The 12,531-nt window shown below is 48.3% G+C and overlaps 2 protein-coding genes across 2 annotated transcripts; both read left to right on the forward strand.

Moving 5' to 3' along the window:
• Positions 1 to 2,650: 2,650 nt before the first annotated feature.
• On the forward strand, positions 2,651 to 4,663 carry RAD30 (DNA-directed DNA polymerase eta; the record flags this gene model as incomplete). Its single annotated transcript, XM_041684307.1, has 1 exon — positions 2,651 to 4,663. The coding sequence occupies one exon, from the start codon at positions 2,651 to 2,653 to the stop codon at positions 4,661 to 4,663; it is 2,013 nt and encodes a 670-aa protein (XP_041538505.1).
• Positions 4,664 to 5,646: 983 nt separating this feature from the next.
• AKAW2_11786S (uncharacterized protein) lies at positions 5,647 to 7,612 on the forward strand (the record flags this gene model as incomplete). The annotated part of the gene is made up of 4 exons (XM_041684308.1): positions 5,647 to 6,514; positions 6,573 to 6,648; positions 6,701 to 7,277; positions 7,337 to 7,612. The coding sequence occupies 4 exons, from the start codon at positions 5,647 to 5,649 to the stop codon at positions 7,610 to 7,612; spliced, it is 1,797 nt and encodes a 598-aa protein (XP_041538506.1).
• Between the last annotated feature and the right edge of the window lie 4,919 nt (positions 7,613 to 12,531).

Here is a 12,531-nt window from a genome sequence, read left to right on the forward strand (position 1 = left end):
GATCAGCTTGATGGAGGGGATGGGGAGGGGGCTGGGCTGGGTAACTAACCAAACCAAAGTACCACAAAGTAAGAGGCTTGCTACGGAACTGCTACTTCTCTATACCCATGCAGAACGACAACGGAAGTACTCCCAACTCCATCGTTAGTAGTAAAGGAACTAGACTAGGCACGGAGTACTCCGTAGCCCAGACAAGGGTTGTTCACATCGAATCGGTCGCATCTGGTACCTGCAAGGTAGCGACTAGCTTGCTCACGCAGAGAGGAAAAGTACAACGAGTCGACTGGGTACTTTGTGCTCCCGCTCAATCTGCAACTAAGGAACCCAAGGATCTGTCGCTGCCGAACCCGTCCTTGTCACCAACCAGTCAAATTAGCGCCCGGGGTGGACACTACAGGTTGGGCAGGAATGCGTGGCGGCTTTGGGCACTCATCCGCCCGTTTGTGTCCCTGCCACTAGTAATCTAGTATCTCTCTCGCTCTCTCGCTCTCTTTCTTTTGCCCGCTCTCCACCCACTCCCACCCAAGGATGGTTACCCTCCTCACTCAATCATTCTCCTCCTTCAGGATCATCCTCGATCCTCCATTCAAGTGGGCTGGGGATGGGCAAAACCCATGAATGAAAACTTTCCATCCATCCCGCTTAGAGCGCTGGATGGGGGTGGGCGTTTCTTGTGATGGCTCGCTCGCTTGTTTGGTTCCCGGTGGGAATTCCAATCTTGGTACTACTACTAATCTAATGTGGTGACTTGTGAGTCTATCTGACAGGGATCTATATGAGTGAAGCGGAGAAGGGTGTGGGCATCATCCCACTTTGGTATCGTTCGAAATGAGATGAAGAATACACAGTAGAGAAGACTTCTCGGTGAATCTAGAAGATAACAAATAATTTATTATTTTAAGGAGAAGAAAGAAAAATATGGAATGTATACCAGAAATTGAGCGAATAGCAACAGCATCTCGTAATTCTCCTTCCACAACTTCGTATCCCTCTTGGGTAGTCCGAACTGTAAGGATAGTAGACAGGAGAGGATGTACGTAGTACGTCTTCACAGTGTTCACACACACCCACAGCCCCCTCCTCCCCATAAAGCAATCTGGCAAGAACACTTGACCATCCTTGGCCAGCTGCATGATCGACCATCTCGGTTCCCTTACAGCAACTGGTCGGATGTTCCTTGATTCGCGACCACACCCTCAGAGGGTGAACAGCCACCGACGGACCTAACTAACCGGTCTTTGCGGTCTCGAAGCATGGCATCTGGCTTCTGTAACACCATCAGATGCTCCCTGTTGCCTTCTTGGGGTTTATTTAACTTTGCTTCGCGCGGCTGTCACCCTCCTTCACACACACACACACACACACACACACACACACACAAAATCCCCATCACGCCAACTGTGTCCCGACATGGAGTGTCACACACTTTCCCGACCCATTTTCAGAGTCCGACAGGCGACAAGGCGTATTTTTCCCACCACCGAGGGGTCACCACTTCCCAATAGTGTAGTATAGTATCAGCATGGCGGTGAGACCCCATGTACCAAGTTTTGGGGACCCATCCTTTGCTCGAATGACATCCGTCCAGGTGTCTACTTTGTCGCATGGTCTCCATAGTGGCTGCATCAACCCTATCGAGTTCGCAGGTGAAGAAAAAGAGGCATACATGCTGTACTTAGTGATCATGCATATGCTGCCTGCTCAAATCAGATCACAGTTAATCTCACCGAAGACTCATGCATCAACATTAATAGTTTGAAAAGCATGAAGCGCCATGGAGATATTGCATTCTCAGTCAGTTCTACAGTCTGCGGTCTTGCAGTCTGGAAAACTCAAGGCTATCGAATGATATTGTTGCCTTCATTTGACAACTGACTCGGCAGATGCCTTGAGTAAGACATCTAGAGGGGGCAAGAGAATGGGTGCCCGACACTCTGTCTTGTGTTTGCAATGGGAAAATCATGCCAATAAACACTGGCGAGGACCATGTGACCGAACAAGCTTGAGATCTATTGAGAATCTGAGTTTAATGATATCATCCCTTCATCTGATCAGAGGTCCGACATGCACCTCATGACTTGACGCTGATCTTTGGGATGAAATCAATTTTCTATCAGTAAAGTCTTTTCATCGATGCCTTATTTGCATTAGCTAAATGATCCTTCCTTGTGTGGTCGGGAACACGCATAAACGCATTTACTGCTTGCTCCCTGTAGCTATAGCGGTGTCGTCAGTACTTTGAAAGTTTGTAGATTGTAAGCAAAGCGAATAAGCAGCAATTTCGAATTCGAAGTTGGAAAGATACCTAGCGTGATCAAGATAGAACGGTTTTTTATAGGCCGTCTAAAGCATACCAGAATGAAGGAATGAAATCCAGAAAAAGGAGACACACCAGGATACTCCCGTCGCAGTGTCGATTAGATTGACTCGATCGCGATGCAGCCGTTCGACCAATATAAGCTAATCCTCTTTGGGAAGTGGTCTTCCCGAGTCAACGGTTGCAACTTCAGAGCATGGCTTCCAGCGCGAAATTCAGCCCGACTTCTTCACAGAAGGAGGTGTCACATCCAAGATACAGCAATCTGATCTCATTTGACGTGAAAGCCGCTATTCTACGTTCCGCAATGACTATAGCACTACCCTTTTCAATATGTCACACTCTTCCCCGGAACCCGTCCCGTCGACTTTTACGTCCGCCGATTCCTTGAAGACCCATTCACGCTACACCTATCGTCACCTACAGCTTCTCCGTCAAAGTTCAACAGCAACACCCCTGCGAGTGATTGCTCATGTCGATCTCGATGCCTTCTACGCACAATGTGAAATGGTGCGCCTGAGGACACCCCGCACGGTCCCTTTAGCTGTACGACAATGGGACTCGCTCATTGCGATAAACTATCCAGCACGATCCTTCGGTATAACGAGAATGATATCGGCAGCAGAAGCTAAGAAGCTATGTCCGGATATCATCCTACAACATGTGGCCACGTTCCGGGAAGGAGAAGGTGGGAAATGGGCATACAGAAACGATGCGTTCAAGCGGATGAACACCGATAAGGTGTGCCTCGATCCATACCGGGCGGAATCGCGCAAAATCTTGAAGGTGATGAAGGAGGAACTGGCGAGATGGCATAGGGAGCTGGTTGGTGACGAACAGGGAGCTAGCACTCAGTCTACAGTACAGCACGCTGGTCTTGAAAAAGCTAGCGTTGATGAAGTCTTCATTGATCTGTCACCTCTTGTGCACGGTGTCCTCCTTCAACGGTTTCCTGAACTGAGAGCTGGACTGCAAGGTGATGACCGTGTCACTCCACTTCCTGTCCCGCCTACGACTGCGCTTGAGTGGGACTTTGAGGATTGTTTGATCGATCTGGACGAACATGAGACGGAAGTTGATGACCCTGACTGGGATGACATCGCTATACTGATAGGGTCTGAGATTGTTCGGTCGGTCAGGGCAGCTGTTTGGGATCGGCTCCAATACACTTGCTCTGCGGGTGTTGCCAAGAACAAGATGATGGCAAAATTAGGGAGCGCCTGCAACAAGCCGAACAAGCAGACCATTGTTCGGAACCGTGCTGTACAACGATTTCTCAGTGGCTACAAATTCACAAAGATTAGGATGCTTGGGGGTAAGCTTGGTGACCAGGTTACCGCAATGTTTGGAACAGAACAAGTGAGTGACCTTCTGAAGGTGTCTCTCGAGCAATTTCGCGCCAAACTGGATGACGATACTGCTACCTGGCTTTACGGAATCATCCGGGGAGAAGACAAAAGTGAGGTCAACTCGCGGACCCAAATCAAATCGATGCTTTCAGCCAAGTCGTTCAGGCCGAGCATAAATTCGGTTGACCAGGCAGACAAATGGCTTAGTATTTTTGCGGCCGATATTTTTGGCCGCCTTGTTGAGGATGGCGTTCTTGAGCACAAGCGCCGCCCAAAAACAGTTGCTTTGCATCACCGTCAAGGGGCTCAGGTTCGCTCCCGTCAACTTCCCATTCCCGGATCAGTACCCATCGATGAAACATTGCTCTTTGAGCTTGGGAAAACACTCTTCCGGCAGGTCATAGCAGACGGACGTGCATGGCCCTGCGCCAATCTCTCCTTGAGCGTTGGTGGATTCGAAGACGGCGTCTCGAAGAACCGGGCAATAGACTCTTTCCTCCTTCGCGGTGAACAGGCAAAAGCCTCACAACCGAAGAGAGATCTGATGGCTGAAGAGTCGTCGGATGCTCAGCAACCCGATGAGAAACGCCAGAAGCTGGAAAACAATGGCATTAAGCGGTTTTTCCTCAAGCCGCCGGAGACTGACCTACACCCTGACCAGGATGATCCTGAAGCAGAAGATATGGGAACCGAGCTCAACGAGCATGAAAACCCAGCCCTTCAGCCCAAGGACCCCTCATCTGAGCTAATAGAAACGTTACCAGAGGGTTATACCTGCAGTCGCTGCGGCAGCGTACTACCAGAGCACGAGAGGGGTGAACATGATGATTGGCACTTTGCCAAAGACCTGGCAGATGAAGAACGACAGGCATCCAGCGTTCCTCAACAGTCACCAGTACCCACAAGCAAACCCGGAGCATCTAATGCTCGTACTAAGGCCAATCGTAGCAATCGGGGTAAGCCAGAGAAGGGGCAAACTCGTCTCAAATTCGGGTAAGGCTTAACCTTATATGTAGCGAGATATCAATATATAGTATATAATCCAGGATCAAGTACAGTCAGATCGTTTGAAATTCAAAATAAAATTGAACACTGTGAGTCTCACATTTCAGTATTTATCACTGAAAACTGGTAGCCTCAGGTCGCGATTCCCGAATTGTGTTTGACTCAAGGCACCAACTTCCATTACACACAATATATAGTTTGAAACGAGCCACAGATTACTTCTGTTCCCACTTTACTTCCCAGTGCCACTAGTAACTACCTACCATACCAACAATATCAGTGGTGCTATTTAGCATCTCATTGGAGAAATAACTGGAAACCAGCATCGCCAATCATCGATCAGACCTACTCTGTTTTAGTTGTGGCGATGGATAATATATCATCATCATACTACTACTCAGCCAACAACATACATTTCCGCCAGCTGAACCACGGTTCCACGACTTCGCTAGGCTTTTCCCACTAGTATTCAACTCTGTACATCATTTCCACATGGTTTGAAGATCTATACAAGCAATTTGAATCATTCATCCACCAGCTAAAAGGATAATGTGGTGGCTCGTATTCAACGAGCAATTGGGAAGATTTCTCGGGCAGAGAACCCGTGCTGCAGCATGACATCAGCCGACTCAGCCGCGGGGTCGCTTCCAGGCTGGACTCGCTCGGATGCCTATCATCTTGCAACCAGATATTTTCCATCACTGACATAATAGGAATAACGTTATCGTCAGGCTGATTTTCCTACGGTGGAATGACTTGATCGTCTCCTGCTAGTGCCGTGCTTCTGTCGCATAGCAGCTGCTCCTGCCTCCTGCCTGCTCCGTCGCTCATACAGCTGCTCAGGAACGTCGCACACCAGCCATAACCGCCTAGCGAGAACCTGCTGTTTACCCTTTACATGTCGCTCTTTGATAAATCTATTTAGTGCGCACATCTTTAGCCATTGTGGCATTTCTTTATTCTTAACGACACACCATGCCCCGACGAGGTCGTGCTCGAGAATACGACGAGGAGGACATGTACGAAGTTGAGCGTGATGTGTATCCACGACGAGGCAGGGATGAGCGTTTCTTCGAGGAAGATATAAGATACAAACGTCGAGGATCGGAGGGACTACCGCTTGACAAACTTGAACGCTTACACCTGGAAGCTCAAAGAAAACCGGAGATGTTACGTGAGCCTCATGGCTATCCTCGTGATTTAGCGCCTCCAATTCTGAGACTTGAGCCAGAAGACCTTGAACCACCTCGTGAGAGACCGCGCCGCTTGAAGAAAGACTGGGATGAACAACCCCCTCTTCGCGGACGGCCTCGTTCGAGGGACCAGGATATAGAGGAAGAGATCACGTTTCGCGAGGAAACGGATCGAAGATACACTGATAGCGAGTCTGACAGTGATATCGTTCTTGTGCCGAGAAAAGAACGACCGGTGCATCGACGCAGGTATGAGATTCCAGAGGTCGCACCTAAACCACGCAGTCGGAGTCTTCTGGAGGAAAGGAGACTGCGAGAACTGGATTATAAGCAAGGTGACGTGCGACTTCGAAGGCCCGATGTGGAAGAACACCATAGGAGGCACCGCAGTGGCCCTTTCTGTGAGAGGTCATCGCATTCGCGACACAGGCACAGATCACACCGACACAAAAGTTTAGATGATGCTGACGACGAGCTCGATGAAGAGGTCGATGAGGAGGAAGTCTCATTCTGGGACCCTAGGGAAAGAAGACCTGAGCGAAGTGTTGAGGAAAAGGAGATTATCTTCGAAAGACGGGAAAGGTCGTCATCTCCAGAAATTGCAATCCCTAGAGCTCCATCGCCGGGGCATGGTAGGCCTATTCGTGATGGTAAGAGTTGTTCTCTTCCTTATGTATCCCAGCATTGCTCATTCACATTCATTCGTAGGCTTTAGAACAAAGCCTAGCATGCCTCGAGCTCATAACCCTGAGATCACACTTACAGAAGCAGAATTTCGCGAACGGTATGTCTGGACAAGCCATATCTTCAACTATAACCCGCTCACCCTTGAATAGTGAGAGACGCCGGAAAGGACAACGGGATAAGGAAGAGATCCTCTTTCTTCGACGAGAGGAAGAGGAATTCCCTCAACCTCGGCGGGAAAAGGTTGTACCTATCGACCCTCCGAGGCCTAGGTCAATGGAGCGCGAGAAGGAAAGGCTTACAGTGATACGGCGGGATGGTAGCCGAGAGTCCCTCGTCGAAGAAGAATTTGAAGAAGAGGATATCTACAGGCTCCGTGGGCATCGCACACCTCCTAGGAAGGACATTAAGACGATGGAGGAGCTGGATATTGTCAGAGCCGAACCCAAGGAAGAGAAACGGACTGAGATAGTTACACAAGAAATCAAGCCTTCACGATACGGCGATCGTGAGTCTAAGCTTGTTGTTAAAGACGTGAAAGAGTCTGACAATATCCCGGAACGACAACTTGGGCGAATAGGACGACGATACGTTGGACTCAAAGACCGTCGTGACGGCCTTTGGACGGAGATTACGAAGGACCTGATAGTGAGAGAGGCCCTTGAGCGGTCTGGCTATGAGTATGAGGAGACCGAGTCCTTCTATTACATATTTTCCTACCTCGAGCAGGCATGTTTCATTTTTCTTTGTGTGCCACCTGTCTATCCCCTACTGACAGACTTGCATAGAACGACGTCGACGCACTGATTGAGCGCTCGGAAGAGATTCGGCGTGCACGCCGTCGTCGAATTCAAGAGATCCACCGTGAGCGAGCAGCTCTGCCTCGTGTAGTTGCTCCTCCTCCACCACCTCTGATACCTGCAGCCGAGAAAGCAGCGCCCCTGCTTCTCGACAACCAACCACCACCTCCCCGCTTCGTTCGGGATGAGCGGAGAAAGAAGGAACGGGATCTGGTCGTCGAGGGCAACCGCTGGAGGGGCCCTCAGCGCCCAGGGCGGTGGTGAAACAGCGGACTTTTTTTTTTTTGTTGGACTTATACTACAGCTCCAATATACCCTGGTCGGATGCAGACCCGAGTCTGTTTGGGTTCCCATATACCCGTGTTGCCATTGTTGTTGTCAGGTTCCAGACCACATCATAATTGTCTATATACCCTCACCTTGGATGAAGCAATATATGAATAGTATCTAGTACCTTGCTTGGTTGCTTACTTGCTAACTAACTAACCAACTAAACCAAAGTCAGTAAACCACAAACAATAACAACAACAACAATTAATCAAAAGAGAACCAACAACAGCCCCAACCCAAACCCACTAAACAATAAAATCAACCAACACAATCGCACCGTGCTGCTGCTGCTGCGCCTCATCCACAACAACAACAAGCCGAATCAAGCCAAGCCACGCCAACGACAACAAGCAGTAGTAGCAGCCCCCAATCCCAATCCATTCCCTACTTACCATTCTCGCTTGCAACCCGTCTACTACGTACCAGAAAAGAAATAGATTAAATGGAACCTAAGCAAAGCAAAGCATAGTTAGTTAGCATATACCCAAATCAGCCTCACAACCCGTCCATGCAGATGATCATGCATTACGGAGTAAACACAACATACTTGTATCTGTGTTGTATGTATGTATGTCATGTATCTACAGGGATGAGAAAAATGTATGTACCTTATGTTTCAGAATTTCGGGGATTCGGCCCCCGTTAATTTGACGAGTCACATAGGATTTTTCTTTCTTCTTTTGGATTGCTTTGGTTGTGGAGGAATTTACTGTAAGAGGTAGGTACTTGGTTATGTTCTGTGTGGGTAGTTGGTTTCTTTGATTAGTGATGGGGATTCGAGGGATGGGGGAAGCTCATGTGATGTGTCTATTTACTATTGTTGCTATTAATTGAGCGGAGTGGTATATTTAGGGATGATGGGTGTGTGAGTGTGTGTGACTACTTGACTATAGGGCTCTCTTGTCTTGCTCTGATATAACTTAGTAGTTAGTTCTAAATATGTCATGTGTCAGTGCAGTGTGTATGCGTGCGTCTGTGTTAAACATCGATGAGTATCCATACCATGAGTAGATAGTAACATCTATAAATAAACCTGAATAAAGAATCGGCTAGAATGATACTGCATACTGTGAATAGCAGGTATAGATAGACTGGTGTCGTAGTAGTATCGACTGACAGCTATATACTTATCTCCACTTCCTTAGTACGTAGGTCTGAGAGTTATTCTTGACTGGTCTGGTAGATAGTAAATAGTTAGTCAAGCGAGGCAGCCCTTCCGGGCTCCATCGTAGGGGAAATGAAAAGGTGGTGCTGCTATTCTTTACCGTTGACCAAAATTAGGACCGGACGGAGGAAATTGCCAGGAGATGAAAAATACGCCGCTAGAGTAAATTAAGTGTCCACCAAAGGGATGGCCGATGTGCTACTATTTTTGTATGGGTGGACTCATAGTTGATTGATTGATTGTTGTTTGTGCTTGGGACTTTGTTGTTGTTTTTCATATTTTTTTTGTTGTGTTAGATGCGGGTATAGTGTTGTTTGTTTATTGAATCTAGCAATGTTAGTCAAGTCCTTTACTCAGTTTCCCCTTATGTGCACACATTGAGCTCAGGAGAGATGGAAAGATGCCTGCTGACTGATGGAAGAGAGAGTAACTACTTTCAGAAGGACCGCGCCCCGCTTACGAATCACGGATCGGCATGTGACTAATCAGCTCACGCCCTGGATTCCGTTCCGGTTTTTTGCTTCGCTCCCTTCAGCCACATTGCTTTTGCGGGAAGAGCGATCATCGTGATGGAGTCCTCCACATGGAGTAAGTAATACCAAATGCCGATATTAAGGATAGTGCGATGGGCACTGGGCTGGTTACGGCCCGGCAAATTCTGTTTTGTGAGTGATTTGGTAACCTTACTGACATTGCGATAGTCTGATCGTGTCCCGGGTTGTTTCTGATGGCTGCACCAGCCACACTCGGGTTCCATGGTTCACTGGCACACTATATTCCCTTGGTACCGCGATATCAATGCTATCAACCCCTTGCGGATGGCTTCACAGATAAGGCTAGCGATCTGGCTGTCGCCCGGTCGGTATTGCCGTACTTCCCGTGAGGGTGCCCCTTCATATCTGTTTGAAAGGCTAAGAACGAAGGGCATTCCGTTGTGAGTCAATTCTAGGCCAAACTGTTCAGCTGCTCATGCCATCATCATGCGGCTCCGGCAAAAAAAGGAATAGTTTGTTTTCCGATCGACCGTATAGTGGAAGTACTGGGTACAGACAGACGGTCCCTATCAATACCATAGGATGACCTAGACGAGTGCTGAACATGCCCCGCCAGGTAGACAGACAGTAGTCCAACTGCAAACCATATGACCAGGAGTTTTGACTCGAGCGAAGGCACCACAAAATAGTAGTGTGATAGGAAAGTAGAACCTGAAAGGCGGGGTTTCAAAAATTTAAGTTACTGGCGTCATCCTCGCATCGCCTGTCTGGGTAGATGGGCTTTGCACAGCTCATTGGCCAGATGACAAAAATGCCAATAGCTTAGCACTATCGACGGTGCAGTAGTTTAGTGCAACTCCAGGGATATGGATGCATGTCCGGAGCACCAGGGAAGAATGTGTCTAGCGCGTTATCATATGCTGTTCCGTACCGTTAGCAGATTCGGAAACAATGCTATCGATGGACGGGGTTTTGATCACTCTGAACAGAGAGCACAGGGAGACTTTTCGTTCTCCCAAGCATATTCTTCTGATCTGGCTCAAAAAAGGCGATCGCATGTCCGCTTAGTTGGGCGAGAATGAGGCTTGCTGACAGGGGCAAGGAATTACGGGAGGGCCGCGGGCACCATCTTATGTATATATCGCAATAAGACCTGACGATGATCGATCGCAAAGCTTGGAATTGCTTGGATACCAAGCCGAATATCGTCGATCTTTTCTCATCATTCCTGTAGATGAAGGAAGACACGACTAAATATATATGAGTAGTGTATACCTAGCTTTCCCAGCAATGCGATCGTTTCATGATCCTGGCGATGAAGTCGCAGGGTGCAATGCAACAAATTCTCCGTGCTACCTCGCAGGAAGTGAGTACAGTGATGCGGATGCCTTGCTGCAAGCAACAGAAGTACGAAGCAAGTGAGCAACACCTTGCTGCCTAGTGACTCCGGAGGGAGCCCGTTGGCCCCATGCCATCTGTTTACAGGACTGAATCATCCCCGAAGCTCTTCACCGGAAGTATACTTTAGCTCCCACGATGATGGACCGAGTCACGTCTAAGATGTATGTAATCATGATGTCGGATGGCAGCATCTGAGCGACATGGTTTGTTTATGATAGTGCAAAGCTTGTATGGCAGCGGCCCAGACGAGCATCCAATTGCAGGGCGTGCCTGTGCCATGACACGAGGTTTCCTAACCGTGGAAGGAGCTGGCAATGCGACCGCATGATTTGTCACTGCCTAAGCAAGTTGGTTTCGATTAACTTACTAGTTAGTTTGTTAAGTTAACACCTGGATCTGACCAACTTTCGGACATCCGTGGATCCTACGGTGGACATCCTTGGGAGAGAAGACGGGATAGGCCGGCTGAAACCGTCGGTCCACCACTTGTTATCTCCTTTCTCTCCCAGGGACGTATTCTACCAAGTTTACTACTGTGGTACTTCACCTTTGACCCTTTCCCTTGCCTTTGAGATTCGACTTCGTTCCAGCCACGGCCAGACCAACAGAGACGCGACAGGGCCAAGCCCAAAGGCAGCGGGAATAATTTACATCATACGCGGGAATCGGGTCAGCGCACCACCGATCCTGCCTTCTAGACCTCTCCTTCCTGCCGGGTTGCAACTCCACTTGCTGCGGATTCTAAGACCAGGAGTTGTCCTGTGCGGTGGCGAGTGCCGTATGATTTGTTTGTTACGTATCTTACCTTGCATATCGGGTTTGTTACTGTACCCTGTACAGTCAGTGTGTATCTTGTGTATTATCTTGCTTACACTAGCCCAGAATAGTCCTAGTTACTATCGCAAGATAGACACTAAAATAGTCATCATCTCCTGGGAATTGTTTACCCCCACCTCTAGTCTGGTAGCTAAGTAGTAGTAGTGATTTCTTCTTCCTCCTCCTTCTCCTCCTCAATAGGCAGCGACCGTTTGTCACTTGACTACAAAGTAATTTCACCATCCACATACATGAATCTTAACACAGTAAATATTAAAGATTCTCCAAAAAATAAATAATAAATATTCAGCAATTAGTCCTACTTATCATTCAACCAAATCAATGGTGACTGCCTACGTATCAGGTACGACGACAGCTACACTGGGCCACGCAGTGCTGGCCCAGCCACAACCAATCAACGGTTCAGGATCTGCGGCCGTGGCCCTGTCTCAAACGCTGAATACCTGGCTCGGTTACAAAGTGGCTGAACCGGTAGATCCATTTTCCTTGGGTACGCTGTAATATCCAACATCGATGCCCACTTGGTTGCTCCATATCTACGGTCGGGGCGTCCTCACACAGCCAGTAACACTTCACACAGGAGCTTTTCCAAGTGCCCGTCCGCTGTGTCAGACAAAATGACGCAGGCAAGAAAATAGGCAGCTAAACCCCTCCTGGTTGGCTTCGCACCGGAATCCGATCCAAGTAAGCTACAGTAGGCAAGGAAGGAGAATAAGCAACTAAGCCAGAATGTGTATCTCTCTTTCTCTGGGATGGGAGGATCGCGGCCCCATGCAAAGGATAGATAGTGGTTTCAGACTAGGATTGCGTTGGTCCTGAGCTTAGAATTTACAGAGACACAGATACATACTTACATACACACACTCACAGTAGGCAGACTACATGCCACTGATCACAAAGATAGAGTTTGCCTCTTTTAATGAAATTGTTTCGTTTCCTTTGATCAAGTCACTTTA

This window comes from Aspergillus luchuensis, chromosome 1 (assembly GCF_016861625.1).
Source record: "Aspergillus luchuensis IFO 4308 DNA, chromosome 1, nearly complete sequence".
Taxonomy (NCBI): Eukaryota; Fungi; Ascomycota; class Eurotiomycetes; order Eurotiales; family Aspergillaceae; genus Aspergillus; species Aspergillus luchuensis.